The sequence below is a fragment of the Lepidochelys olivacea genome (assembly GCF_965140295.1).
Source record: "Lepidochelys olivacea isolate rLepOli2 genome assembly, chromosome: 6".
In the NCBI taxonomy this organism is placed as follows: domain Eukaryota; kingdom Metazoa; phylum Chordata; order Testudines; family Cheloniidae; genus Lepidochelys; species Lepidochelys olivacea.
The window spans coordinates 71813761-71829140 of NC_140416.1; the positions used below are offsets into that span (position 1 = coordinate 71813761).

Consider the following 15380-nt stretch of genomic DNA (forward strand, 5'->3'; position numbering starts at 1 on the left):
GCATTCAGTTTTCTTACAAGAAGACTTTTAATAGAAGTAAAGGAATCACCTCTGTAAAATCAGGATGGTAGATACCTTACATGGTAATTAGATTCAAAACATAGAGAATCCCTCTAGGCAAAACCTTAAATTACAAAAAAGACACACAGACAGAAATAGTCATTCTATTCAGCACAGCTCTTTTCTCAGCCATTTAAAGAAATCATAATCTAACATATACCTAGCTAGATTACTTACTAAAGTTCTAAGACTTCATTCCTGTTCTGTCCCCGGCAAAGACAGAATATAGACAGACACACAGACCCTTTGTTTCTCTCCCTCCTCCCAGCTTTTGAAAGTATCTTGTCTCCTCATTGGTCATTTTGGTCAGGTGCCAGCGAGGTTACCTTTAGCTTCTTAACCCTTTACAGGTGAGAGGATTTTTCCTCTGGCCAGGAGGGATTTTAAAGGAGTTTACCCTTCCCTTTATTTTTATGACAATCATTCTATCCAGTAAACAGTAGATTTGATGCAGAGTACTTGGTTCAGTAGTAGCTAGAGCTCCCTTACAGTTACTGGTTTTCTGGATTTCACTAATCCAGATGGAGATTAGCCATTTAGAGAATACAAACAAAATCAAAGCGTACTTGAAAATGAAGCTGAACTGGAATTGATCATATAATGGTTGTCATTTGGGGATATTAAATTAGATGCATAATGTAGTTACTGTGTCTGTAGCTTCTGTAGTGCTGTTAGCACACAATCAGTACATCATACTTTGGCAATAAAATATCTAGTCAGTCAAGAAAAATAGTCAACAAACAAATGTGTTGGTCAAGCTCTTCACTTAATGATGGCACCTTTTTATCCCTATTTAAAACTATGAAATCCACTCTGACACAGACTGACTTACACTAATGTACGTGTTTTAAGTAAATATTTGCTTGGCTTTGAATTATTTTTCTTTTCTTTTCGCTCTGAATATGATGCACTGGCCAATAATGTGTTATAATGCAACACTTCTTTTAAGGGAACATTCAGCAGCTCCTGAGTAATCTCTACCCTGTTGTTTCTTTGAACACCCTTGTTTCTACCTCATCATCCGAAGTCCTTACTCACAGAAATGGGCCCCAGCAAATAACAGTAAGCCAACATTTTGTGCACTTAAGACTGTTTTTTATAAACAAGTACACAGTAGTCCAAACTAACACACAATGTCTGTTGAGCTAGTCTTTACTGAAGGGGGCAGGTGGGAAGATGATTGCAATGTGGAGATTTTATGATTTGTCTATTTGTAATATACAGTTGTTTGTTCAGCCTTTTTCCAGCTTCCTGTTTCACCGTATTTAGTTTAAATAAAGCTGGTTGGTGTGGACTGCACACCTTCTGACTTCTTGCTTGACTTCTATTTTATTGGCTCCTTATACTGTAAACACTGCTACCATTAGTGTCAGTGAATTTAATGTGGTTTTCCCTGTTAAGTTTCCTGGGGAGACTGAAGCCTGACTCCAGTGCTTGTCTACACAGGGACACTAAGGAAAACTGATTCAAATTAACTAAATGTGCCAATTAAAAATGGATTCGTTTTACTGTATGAAACCCCTGTGTGGACACTCTCATTCAGAATTAAAGAGGCCCTACTCTGATTTAATTTGATTCACTTTGGAAGTGTAATCTCTGTATAAAGGCAAAACTGTGCAGTTTACTATAATTTGTGGCAGATTACTCAGAGCCACTCAGTTTCCATTTTGCTTGCAAGAGACCAGTACCTGGACGTTACAAGGAGAGGAGGATCAGGCGGACCCTTCATCCTGTTAGGGGTGTTTTCTCCTTTGAGTCTCTGGTTTCACACTTTCCCTGAAGTTCTTGGTTTCCCATCTATTAAATAAACTTAATTTTGCCCACCTCAGACAGGAGTTGAGGCTTAATATTTATAAAGTAAGTTGACTTGTCTGATGACTTTATTTGAATGAAAAGGTATTTTTATTGTTAATGACCCAAATTCTATAATCAAATACATGAATGCAACTTCCATGGGCAAAACTTGCCTCAAAATGCTGTTATAAGAAAACCTATTTCTGCTTTCTCTGCCATGCTTTTATCTTAAGAAGAAGTGTGCTTGCATAGAAGGAGCTGTGGGGTAACTTGTAACTGCTGGCAATACACTGGTCGGAGCCTTTGGAGAGAAAGCAAAGTGCCTGTGCTGGCCTTCTAAGGTAGTTTGGGCTTGGTGGGAATATCACAGTGTAGGCAAGGAACTGTTCAGCCTTAAAAAATCCCCAGTCAGGAGGGAGTAAAATGTGGGTCTCTGCCCAAGAGATGTGATAGCTGGGAGCCAGAAGTCTAAAGTGGGTGCCCTTGAATGACCACAGGGGGGAAATACAGAAACTGTAACAGATCCTTGTTATGGTTTAGACATTTTAGTCAAAATAAATGGCCCCAATTTTTTTCCTCCTATGGAAACCTTATTGACCTCAGTGGAGTTGCATGAATGTAAATATGGGCAGAATTTGACCCACAATCTTTTTTAATTGTTTGAGAGTGGTTTGGAGGTTCTGTCATGTGAAATAAATATCAGTGAAAGTTATTGTGTTTGGGAGTTTAATGGTTATATTTCTGGTGATGTTGAGTGAAGTGGAAATGGCAGCTTACACTTTTCATTAAGACTGTGGTTACTGATACTTGTATCAGCCAGGGAGTTCAACAGTAACTTACCTTTTCAGCAGTGTATGGGGGGATATCTGCAGAGTTGACAAGCAACTTGGCTTTGGAAGGGTGGTGCAAGTTCCCTGGAAAACTCCATGTAATCCCTTGAAAAGGCCCAGATCAAGAGCACCTGGGGGTAAATGTTATGACATCAAGCATGAATTTTAGTGTTGCCATCCTTTTTGTGTTAAATTCTTCAGTGGAAAGAAGGGCATCAGGAAGTATATTGAGAGAAGATTGTGAAGTTGTGCTACTAATTTGAAGTTTGTTACATCAAAATTGCTTTCATTAAGTTTGACGGCTTCCTTTATTTTTCCTTTTTACAGGCAGTGTTACTGTAGAAGATTAGTCAGATGCCTTCTGTACATTCTCCACATCACATGCTGTCTCATACAAGCTTTGAAACACTGACCACATAATTTAAATGAATGAATAGTTAGGTAAGCATAATGGAAGGCACTCATACTATCCTCCAATTGCACAGGCCCATTATGGAACTCTGTTACGTCAGCTTCTATCTTCCAAAGGGAAAGGTCAGAGGATTTACATACAAGGGCTGTGTAACTCTAGACAAATCCAATAAACGTTTTCATAACTGCTGTCAAGTAAGAGAAGGGTCAGAGACAGCAGAACCGAGAGAGCAACCTTATGAAAATGTTGGAGATATTTTTTTCAAGCAAACTACCACTAAAGATATTCTCAGTGAGCTGTATAAACTAACTGCTGAAAAAGAGAGGCTGTTAGCTAACCTGCTCAGTTCACACAACATTCTGGGTATTAAAATGGGAAATCAGGAGGGGATGCTACAGGATGCCTCTGGAGGACTGAAATTTAAAGATGATGATCTCTTAAGTTTCAAGGATCAGCAGGAAATCATTTTGGGATCCACAGATCAGAAACCCAAATTGAGAAACAAAAAGATGAGGAAAACTGGCAGAAGGAGAGAGAGCTTGGAGGAGTTCATAAACAAGAAAGTGAAAAAGAAGGTTCATGGCGATTTGGAACCTTCTGTGTTAAACAGGACAGACAAGCAACTGGAAAATAAAAGGACATTTCCCACCAAATGTTCTGCTGGCAGCTCTCCAGGTTCCTTTTCCAATTCTAATTGGCAGACAGTAGAAGACCAGGATGATTTACCATTTGACATAAATATACCACCAGAAAGATGGAGAAAAGATGGCGATTTTCTTGAGTGCAGTGGGACTTTGAAATCAGATACAGACCTGTCTGATTCTCTATCTGAATATGACAATGATGTATTTGGAAGTTGTATTACACATCCCAGTGCTGGTCTACTGGGTGATGCAGAGGCTACTCTTAAAGTAATGAAGGTGCAGCACAGCAGCCCTTTGTTGAACTCTTTTCAAGACAGTTTATCTAACAGATTTGAGGCCTTAAACGAGACTGCAGCAGCTGAAAGCCTGCATGGTTATGAGTATACTGAGCAGACCTACAGTGAGAAACCTGCAGCCAGAGTTGTTGCTAAAGTACAGGATTTGAGAAGGTGTATTCAGAAAGTTATAAAGACCCATACAGAGTCTGATGATAACCTTTCTTACACTGATACTCAAGAAGATAAGGAAACTGTTAAACCTGTTCTCTCTGAAGTGTGCAGTGAATTTATACCAAAAGCTGAGGTATTCAGTATAGGTGAAGCTACTGTAGACTCTAAGTACACTGTGATGCAGGAAAAGGAACGCAGTGGCTGTGTTTTGCAGTGCAAAGAAGAGAGACCGCAGATTACTGATGAGTCATGCAACCTTGTGGGAGCAGTCAATAAAACCCTTCTGAAAATTATCCAGAATGACAGTTTAGATGAAGCTGCAGAATGGAAGAGACTACAACAAATTACAAGAGCAGACAAAAACCTACCAGGCTCAATTTATGACAAAAGAGCTACCGTACCCCAGGAGAGCAACAAACGTCTGTTTTTAAATCTGCCAATACATTTAAGAACTGATATTTCTCAGACAAGCACTAACGTTAAACCAGAAGAGAAAAGGCCGCTATCACCCTCTATAGTTGCTGTCTGTAATGTTTTTAGAAATTCACATTCAGGATCCAACGCACACAAACAAATGTCACCTATTCCTTCTCCTTTATCTTCAAGATTGCCTAGTCCACAGCTGCATCATAGGATTCTTCCACTACCTACACAGAACACTGAGGAAGAATCTGTGTTGAATGACTATCGCAGTGGGAGACACGATGCCACAAACCTCTCCTTTGCTAATGATTTGGAATCACAGTTCTATCTGAAGTTTCCTGAATCTGGAGAATTGGGATTTTCTGTAAGACAACCGGGCCTACATCAGTGCACAACTGGAGAGTGTTTGGAAAAATGCACTATCCAAGAAAAACTAACTACTCAGACACAGCAGCAGCAGCTATGTTCAGGTTAGTCCCTATTTCAGACTATAAAAAATTCTGTCAAACTCTAAGCATCTCAGATGTGGTCTTTTTAATAATCACCAATTCTTAGGGCTTAAACAATGCATTTGCAATTAAAGTAGTTTGTTTACTATTTAAGGCTCTGATTCAAAATCTGATAATATATTTGGCTTTTATTAAAGTGATCATTATAGTTTGTGGTGTTTGCCAGATATTTAGGTTCACAACATTTATCACAAGCTGAATCTTTCACACATGTAAGATATTCATATCTACCATATGATATGCATCCAGTTATAAGTGCATTTCCTACACAGCGTGAAAATTTTTACTTGCTTATTTTCCTGTTTTATATGTTCTAGATTGTCAAATGGACTGAATATCTATTGTCAAAACCATTTTGTAGTTGATTTGGGTTATCAGATGGTATTTTGCACTTGTAGTGCAAGTAAATTAACTTATACTAACTTGGTTTAAGATTGGTGCTTTGGCCATGTAACTACAACAGATTCATATAAATGCTGTGATAACAAAATGTTTGTGTTTTAAAGTGTTGCACGTGAGAATCATGTTACAATATACTTGTATAATGTGAAATATATACTGCATGCTGGACAAATATCTCTGCATCTTGTTAACTGGCACAACAAGGCCCAGGTTCTTCTGGGAGATTGGAGTACTGGGGAGTTTTAGTTCTAGAGCATCTGGGTGTGAAGAACAAAGAGTTAGGGGAGGGGTGAGCATTCTTTGTGTGATTTTACAGCTTAAGGGAGACGGCTACACACTTCAGTGAATTTTCAAAGTTCTTCATAGATAAGGGAAATGAGAAGGAAACAGAACAGTGCTTCCATACCCGCAAAATGAAACTCTACTCACCACCTTCATAAAGATACTGTTAAAAAAAAAAAAAAGTCACTGCAGTTTTTCAAATCTTTTTATCCAATATCAAACTTTTGTCTAACTACAAATCACTGAACTCTAGAAGAGAATAGGATCCAGGTGCCAGATCCAGATTTTTTGGAACTGTTTTACCACGCTGTGTCTGGCAGGGGTGCTGGAACAAGTGATCTCTTCGGGTTTGTTTGTTGTTTTAAAGGCAAAAATCCAACATTTAGTGGTATGACTGTGAATGAAACTTTTCATACAGCTCTACACAAGCAATTCCTTCCTCACTTCCACAACTATCAACTCAAGTCATGAGACTAGAGAATCAAGATGACGACTATGACTCTTGTGCTGTTATGAATAGGTTTGGGTGGATATTTACGCTCTTTCATTCTGGGATACCCACTGCACGCTCCAGCAGTTTAAATTGGAATACTTAGCTGACTATGGATAGTAGTAGATGTGCTGAAAGCAGTTCCATGATTTGGTGGGCAGAGGATGCTCTCTATATATGCTTCCCTGGCTCTTTGCCATCACTTTATTTATAGCAAATAAAATGTTTTGGTGGCATTGGGCTTATATCTTTTCTTGCTCAGGTTGGTAGGTCTGCCAGGTGTCCAGTTTTTGACCAGAACGCACGATTGAAAAGGGACCCTGGCGGCTCCGGTCAGCACTGCTGACCGGGTTGTTAAAAGTCTGATCAGCAGTGCTGCAGGGCTGAGGCAGACTAGTCCCTACCTGTCCTGGCACCATGCTGCGCCCCAGAAGCGTCCAGCGGGTCTGGCTCCTAGGCAGTGGGCCCATGGGGCTCCACGCACTGTCCCTGCCCCAAGCACCGGCTCTGCACTCCCATTGGAAGCTGATGGAAGGGCAGTGCCTGCAGGTGAGAGCAGCACACAGAGCCTTCTGGCCCCCCCGCCTAGGAGCTGGACCTGCTGGCTGCTTCCGGGGCCCAGCGCGGAGCCAGGACAGGCAGGGAGCCTGCCTTAGCCTTGCTGCACCGCTGACTGGGAGCCGGCCAAGGTAATCGCAGGCCCCAACCCCAGCCCTGAGGCCCCTCCCAAACTTGGAGCCCCCTCCTGCACCCCGAAACCTTCATCCCCATCCCCACCCAAGAGCCCTCACCCTGCCACACCTCAACCACCTGCCTCAATGCGCAGCCCCCTCCCAAACTCCAAATCCCTTAGCCCCACTCCGCAGCCTGGAGCCCCCTCCTGCACCCCAAACCCCTCATCCCTGGCCCCACCCAGAGCCTGTACCCCCAGTCCTGAGCCTGTACTTCCTTCCACACCGCAACCCCCTGCCTCAACCCACAGCCCCCTCCCGCATTCTCAATCTCTCAGACCCACCCCACAGCCTGCAGTCCCCCCCATACCTCAAACCCCTTATCCCCAGTCTCACACCCCCAGCTGGGGTCCACACCCCCTCCCAGACCCCAACTCCCTACCCCAGCCCAGAGCCCCCTCCCGCACCCTGAACCCCTCATTTCTGGTCCCACTCTGAAGCCCGCACCCCCAGTTAGAGCCCTCACCTGCTCCAGCACCTCAACCCCCTGCCCCAGCCCAGTGAAAGTGAATGAGGGTGGGGGAGAGCACGCCACCAAGGGAGAGGGAATGTAGTGAGCAGGGGTGGGGCCTCAGGCAGGGGAGAGGCCTCAGGGAAGGGGCAGGGCTATGGTGTTCAGATTTGTACGATTAGAAAGTTGGCAACCCTACAGGTTGACTATCCATCCTTCACTTCAACATACGGATTTCTGTATCTCTTCACTTATACTTGTACTGAAGTGCAACTGCTGGCCCACTAAGCAGGCCACAGCTTTCATTTTATCAAGTGAACTATTAGCTGGACAGAATTTATGGTCCAAAAGTACTTCATTAGTAGAATTCTTGAGAATTGTTTCTACGGGCAGTAATGTTGTTTGAATTATCAAAGTCCAAATTAAAAGTTTAAGAAGAGATTAAGGCTTGCAAGAAATAATTAAATAACTCCCGTTTTGAAGTTTCTGTAGCCTACCATGCCATGCAAACTTTGCTGCCATAGAGGTCTAAAACCAAACCCTCTGTAGCTGCTGTTTAAATGTTAACATTTAAAACACTATGGAAACTTGTACCATTTTTCTGAGGACATATATTTCTGTGTATATTAAATGATGAGCAAGCCTTGTTGTTAGTTGTTCACTGTGGTAAGAGAAGCAAAGGGGATTTCTATTATTTGGATCTAGTTGGAGATCATCTGATAATGTTACATATTTGAGTTGGCTTTGTGAAATGCTGCAGTGTTTTCTTTACATTTTAGTAGCCAGAAGTTGATTGCCATGTCTCAAATGGACATGACATCATCATGGGCAGTTCAGTCAGGCCCCAATTCCTGCAAATGCTTATGCACATGCTTAACTGGGTTACTTGTGCATGTGCTTAGCTTTACCACTATAAGTAGTCACAGGGGGATTGCTTAGGGTAGTGAAAGAACACACATAAGTCTTTATAGGATCACGGTCACAGTGGGTATAGTTCACAAAAAGAAGTGTATGGTAGGGGGTTTGTGCTGCCAAAGACTTGACTGCAGTTCTTGGGCTACATCATAAATACACTTGTGAGGCCTCTGTCTATCTTACTGTTACAATCAAGTTGAGGACCTGATTACAAATATCTGTACTGTCAGACCCACCCATTCAAAAGTCACGTATCACGTCCATCAAAATCGTGAGATTCTATAAAAACAAGAAATGTTGTCTTCCTTTTTTTTTTTTTTTTTAAACTGTAAGTTAAGATTCTTGCATGTCTCCCGGAGCTGTGGCTTTAAAGAAACTACCAAATATCATGAGACTCACAATAAGATCATGTGCGGACGTTGCTTCAGTTAAATTACCGTCTTACATAAGACCATAAGAACGGCCATACTGGGTCAGACCAAAGGTCCATCAAGCCCAGTATCCTGTCCTCTGACAGTGGCCAATGGCAGGTGCCCCAAAGGGAATGAACAGACAGGTTATCATAAAGTGATCCATGCCCTCTCACATAATCCTAGCTTCTGGCAAACAGAGGCTAGGGACATCATTCCTGCCCATCCTGGCTAATAGCCATTGATGGGCCTATCTTCCATGAATCTATCTAGCTCCTTTTTGAACCCCGTTATAGTACTGGCCTTCACAACACCCTCTGGCAAGAAGTTCCAGAGGTTGACAGTGCGCTGTGTGAAAAAATACTTTCTTGTGTTTGTTTTAAACCTGCCACCTATTAATTTCATTTGGTGGCCCCTTGTTCTTGTATAATGATAAGGAGTAAATAACACTTCCTTATTTACCTTCTCTAGACCTCTATCATATCCCCCCTTAGTCGCCTCTTTTCCAAGCTGAAGAGTCCCAGTCTTATTAATCTCTCTTCAAATGGAAGCTGTTCTGTACCCCTAATAATTTTTGTTGCCCTTTTCTGAACCTTTTTCAATTTCAGTATATCTTTTTTGAGATGGGGCGACCATATCTGCACGCAGTATTCAAGGTGTGGGCATACCATGGATTTATATAGAGGCAATATGATACTTTCTGTCTTATTATCTATCCCTTTCTTGATGATTCCCAACATTCTGTTTGCTTTTTTGTCTGCCGCTGCACACTGAGTGGATGATTTCAGAGAACTATCCACAATGACTCCAAGATCTTTTTCTTGAGTGGTAACAGCTAATTTAGACCCCATCATTGTATATGTATAGTTAGGATTATGTTTTCCAATGTGCATTACTTTGCATTTATCAACATTAAATTTCATCTGCCATTTTGTTGCCCAGTTATCCAGTTTTGTGAGATCCTTTTGTAGGATTCACAATCCTTCACAATCTGCCTGGGACTTAACCTATCTTGGGTAGTTTTGTATCATCTGCAAATTTTGCCACCTCACTGTTTACCCCTTTTTCCAGATAGTTTATGAATGTGTTAAATAGCACTGGGCCCAGTACAGATCCCTGAGGTACACCATTATTTATCTCTCTCCATTCTGAAAACTGACCATTTATTCCTACCCTTTGTTTCCTATCTTTTAACCAGTTACCAATCCATGAGAGAACCTTCCCTCTTATCCCATGACAGCTTATTTTGCTTAAGAGCCTTTGGTGAGAGACCTTGTTAAAGGCTTTCTGAAAATCTAACTACACTATATCCACTGGATCTCCTTTGTCTGCATGCTTGTTGACCCCCTCAAAGAATTCTAGTAGATTGGTGAGGCATGATTTCCCTTTACAAAAACCATGTTGACTATTTCCCAACAAATTATGTTCATCTGTGTGTCTGACAATTATGTTCTCTAAGATAGTTTCAACCAGTTTGCCTGGTATTGAAGTGCGGCTTACTGGCCTGTAGTTGCCAGGGTCACCTCTGGAGCCCTTTTTAAAAATTGGCATCACATTAGCTATCCTCCAGTCATTTGGTACAGAAGCTGATTTAAAAGATAGGTTACAGATGACAGTTAATAGTCCTGCAATTTCACATAAGAGTTCCTTCAGAACTCTTGGGTGAATACCATCAGGTCCTGGAGACTTATTACTGTTTAGTTTATCAATATGTTCCAAAACCTCCTGTAATGACACCTCAATTTGGGACAGTTCCTCACATCTGTCACCCAAAAAGAATGGCTAAGCTTTGGGAATCTTCCTCACATCCTCAACAGTGAAGATTGATGCAAAGAATTCATTTAGTTTCTCCGCAACGGCCTTATCGTCTTTGAGTTACATGTTTATATAGTCTAACACACAGGGCCTCCATTTGATTGGGGTTTTTGGGTACAACTGAAATATAAATAATAATGTAAATATAAATAATAATGACTTATAGTAGAGACAGGAGACTTATTATGCTAACTATTAACTGGGACCTGAAGAGACATCCAGTGAAGTTGAGTCCCATCTATGATATGAATTAGAAGCATGTTGCAACCAGATCCCCTGACTCAGCTGTAACTCTAGTGTAGACAAGACCTAAATCACATGCTTCCATACTTGAACTTGGAATCCCCTAAAGTCTCCGTTGCCAAAACTATCATGTATTTGCTTGAAGGGAGAGCATCTAGTTTTAAAATTTTGAATAGGATAATTTTTGAGTTCATATGAAAAAAATGTCACAAGGGTCTTGTATATTATAATTCTTTTTCTTACAATGAAAAGCAGCTCAGCTTTCCTGTCACTGAGATGTCCTCCTAGGTCAGAACAAAAACTAAGTGATCAAACCCCATTATTTGGATGCACAATGATTTTGTTTTCTTTTCCTGTTTTAGTGCCAAACAAATAGAAGTGTCAGAATAAAAATGTTAAACATAGAGGAATTAATTCCATTCTCACAAAAATACATCAAATATATATTAAGGCTGTCAAGCGATTAAAAAAATTAATCACTATTAATGTGATAAAAAAATTGTGATTAATCACACTCTTAATAATAGAATACCATTTATTTAAATGTTTTTGATGTTTTCTACATTTTCAAATATATTGATTTCAATTACAACACAGAATACAAAGTGTACAGTGCTCACTTTATTTATTTTTTATTACAAATATTTGCACGGTAAAAAACAAAAGAAATAGTATTTTTGAATTCACCTAATACAAGTACTGTAGTACAATCTCTTTATCATGAAAGTTGAACATACAAATGTAGAATTATGTACAAAATATAACTACACTCAAAAATAAAACAATGTAAAACTTTAGAGCCTACAAGTCCACTCAGTCCTATTTCTTGTTCAGCCAATCACTTAGACAAACAAGTTTGTTTACATTTGCAGGCGATAATGCTGCCTGCTTCTTGTTCACAATGTCACCTAAAAGTGAGAACAGGTGTTCTCATGGCACTGTTGCAGCTGACCTCACAAGATATGCCAGATGTGCTAAAGATTCATATGTCCCTTCATGCTTCAACCACCATTCCAGAGGACATACGTCCATGCTGATGACAGGTTCTGCTTGATAAAAATCCAAAGCGGTGTGGACTGACTCGTTCATTTCTATTATCTGAGTCAGATGCCACAAGCAGAACGTTGATTTTCTTTTTTGTTGGTTCAGGTTCTGTAGTTTCTGCATCGAGTGTTGCTCTTTTAAGACTTCTGAAAGCATGCTCCACACCTCGTCCATCTCAGATTTTGGAAGGTACTTCAGATTTTTAAACGTTGTGTTGAGTGCTCTAGATATCTTTAGAAATCTCACATTGGTACCTTCTTAAAATGTTCTTTAAAAGTGTTCTTAAAATGAACAATATGTGCTGGGTTATCGTCCGAGACTGCTATAACATGATATATAGGGCAGAATGCAGGTAAAACAACCAGAGACATACAATTCTCCCTCAAGGAGTTCAGTCACAAATTTAAATTAACACATTTTTTTTAAATGATAGTCATCAGCATGGAAGCATATCCTCTGGAATGGTGGCCGAAGCAAGAAGGGGCATACGAATATTTAGCATATCTGGCATGTAAATACCTTGCAATGCTGGCTAAAATGTCCCATGCAAAATGTCCCATGTGAACGCCTGTTCTCATTTTCTGGTGACATTGTAAATAAGAAGCGGGCAGACTTGTCCTGGGGCAGATTTTTTGCCTCCAAAAGGTAAAACCTTTCCTCCAGCTCCACCCCACAGTCTCTCCACCCTTAAGGAATCTATCTCAGCGGCAGGGACTGTACCTTTTGTAAAGGAAATGTTCACGCTAGTAAACAAAACTCCAGAGAAACTATTCAGAGATGTTTTTATATTTAAATAATACAGAGTGACACTCTGTCACATTGCTTTAGGAAATAGTGTCTGGGACAGGAGAAAGAACAGGAGGTACTTGTGGCACCTTAGAGACTAATAAATGTATTAGAGCATAAGCTTTCGTGGGCTACAGCCCACTTCATCAGATGCATAGAATGGAACATATAGTTATATACACACATACAGATAAGTTGGAAGTTACCATACAAACTGCACAAGGCTAATGTCAGATTTGTGTTTATTTATTCTTTTGCGTAGAGACTGTTCAGTTTGGCCAATGTACATGACAGAGGGGCATTGCTGGCACATCATGGCATATATCACATTGGTAGATGTGCAGGTGAACGAGCCCCTGATGGCATGGCTAATGTGATTAGGTCCTATGATGGTGTCACTTGAATAAATGTGGACAGAGTGGGCATCGAGCTTTGTTGCAAGGATAGGTTCTTGGGTTAGTGTTTTTGTTGTGTGGTTGCTGGTGAGTATTTGTTTCAGGTTGGGGGGCTGTCTGTAAGCAAGGACTGGCCTGTCTCCCAAGATCTGTGAGAGTGATGGGTTGTCCTTCTGGATAGGTTGTAGATCTTTGATGATGCGTTGGAGAGGTTTTAGTTGGGGGCTGAACGTGACGGCTAGTGGCGTTCTGTTGTTTTCTTTGTTGGGCCTGTCCTGTAGTCGGTGACTTCTGGGTACTCTTCTGGCTCTGTCAATCTGTTTCTTCACTTCAGCAGGTGGGTATTGTAGTTTTAAGAATGCTTGATAGAGACCTTGTAGGTGTTTGTCTCTGTCTGAGGGATTGGAGCAAATGCGATTGTATCTTAAACCTTGGCTGTAGACAATGGATCATGTGGTGTGTCCTCGATGGAAGCTGGAGGCATGTAGGTAAGTATAGAGGTCAGCAGGTTTCCGATATAGGGTGGTGTTTATGTGACCATCGCTTCTTAGCAAAGTAGTGTCCGGGAAATGGACCGCTTATGTGGACTGGTCCACACTGAGGTTGATAGTGGGATGGAAATTGTTGAAATCATGGTGGAATTTCTCAAGGGCTTCTTTTCCCATGGGTCCAGATGATCTACCAATGTGATGCCATGATGTGCCAGCAATGACCCTCTGCCATGTACATTGGCCAAACTGGACAGTTTCTACGCAAAAGGATAAATGGACACAAATCGGACATCAGGAATCATAACATTCAAAAACTGGTAGGAGAACACTTCAACCTCTCTGGCCTCTCAGTAAAAGATTTAAGGGTGGAAATTTTGCAACAGAAAAGCTTCAAAAACAGACTCCAATGAGAAACTGATGAATTTGAATTAATATGCAAACTAGATACCATTAATTTGGGTTTGAATAGACACTGGGAGTGGCTGGGTCATTACACATATTGAATCTATGTCTGTAAGTTAAGTATTCTCACACCTTCTTGTCAATTGTCTAAATGGGCCATCTTGATTATCACTACAAAAGTTTTTTTCTCCTGCTGATAATAGCTCATGTGACAAAGTTCCTGCTCTACCTTGGTGGGTCTTGTGCTTATTGGCGGATCTGCTCGCCTTGGAGCTTCACGGCAGCCCCTCAGCTTGGCCGTTTTTCTGAACCCACAGTCCAGGTCAACTCCTCCTGTGTCTGACCAGGAGTTGGGAGGATCTGGGGGGAACCCGGGCCCACCCTCTACTCTGGGTTCCAGCCCAGGGCCCTGTGGAATGCAGCTGTCTAGAGTGCCTCCTGCAACAGTTGTGCAACAGCTACAACTCCCTGGGCTACTTCCCCATGGCCTCCTCCCAACACCTTCTTTATCCTCACCATAGACCTTCTTTCTGGTGTCTGATAATGCTTGTACACCTCAGTCCTCCAACAGTCCGCGTTCTCACTCTCAGCTCCTAGTGCCTCTTGCTCCCCGCTCCTCACACGCACACCACAAACTGAAGTGAGATCCTTTTTAAAACCCAGGTGCCCTGATTAGCCTGCCTTAATTGATTCTAGCAGCTTCTTGATTGGCTGCAGGTGTTCTCATCAGCCTGTCTTAATTGTCTCCAGAAGGTTCCTGATTGTTCTGGAACATTCCCTGTCACCTTATCCAGGGAAAAAGGGACCTACTTAGCCTGGGGCTAATATATCTGCCTTCTATTACTCTCCTATAGCCATCTGGCCTGATCCTGTCACAATAGATCTTACTATATGTTTCATTCTATGCATCCGATGAAGTGGGCTGTAGCCCACGAAAGCTTATGATCTAATAAATGTTAGTCTCTAAGGTGCCACAAGTACTCCTGTTCTTTTTGCAGATACAGACTAACACGGCTTCTACTCTGGGACAGGAGAGAGACCAGTGGTATTTTTCTCAAATTCACTGAAGCACATCCATGGTTAGAATAGGAAACTGAAAGTAAGCATTCCAAATTCTGGCAAAGCCTCTGTGACCTTCGGTGACTCACCCAATATTTGTGCCTCGGTTTCCCCATCTTTAAATTGTGTGTAAAACCTACTTCATAAGGGTGTATTGAACATAACTAATGTTAGTAAACTTTAAACTTATTGGCTTAAAGGTTTTAGGTACATTAAGTACAAAGTATCATATTACAATGTGTGTGTGTGTGTGTGTGTGTGTGTGTGTACACACCATAGGTGGAGCTGGCAGTGCCACCTGTTATTCAAGTTGCCCAGCACTTCCCATTTGAAGACCCTGTTT

General features: G+C 41.4%; 1 protein-coding gene across 1 annotated transcript in view; it reads left to right on the forward strand.

Moving 5' to 3' along the window:
* Positions 1 to 3134: 3134 nt before the first annotated feature.
* The window catches only part of FMN1 (formin 1), a gene marked incomplete at its 5' end in the record, with an annotated part of 373959 nt that continues 361713 nt past the window's right edge, over positions 3135 to 15380 (forward strand). Inside the window, one exon of the mRNA XM_084632400.1 lies at positions 3135 to 5082. Coding sequence (XP_084488526.1) covers positions 3135 to 5082 — 1948 coding nt within the window. The remainder of the gene's footprint in view (positions 5083 to 15380) is intronic.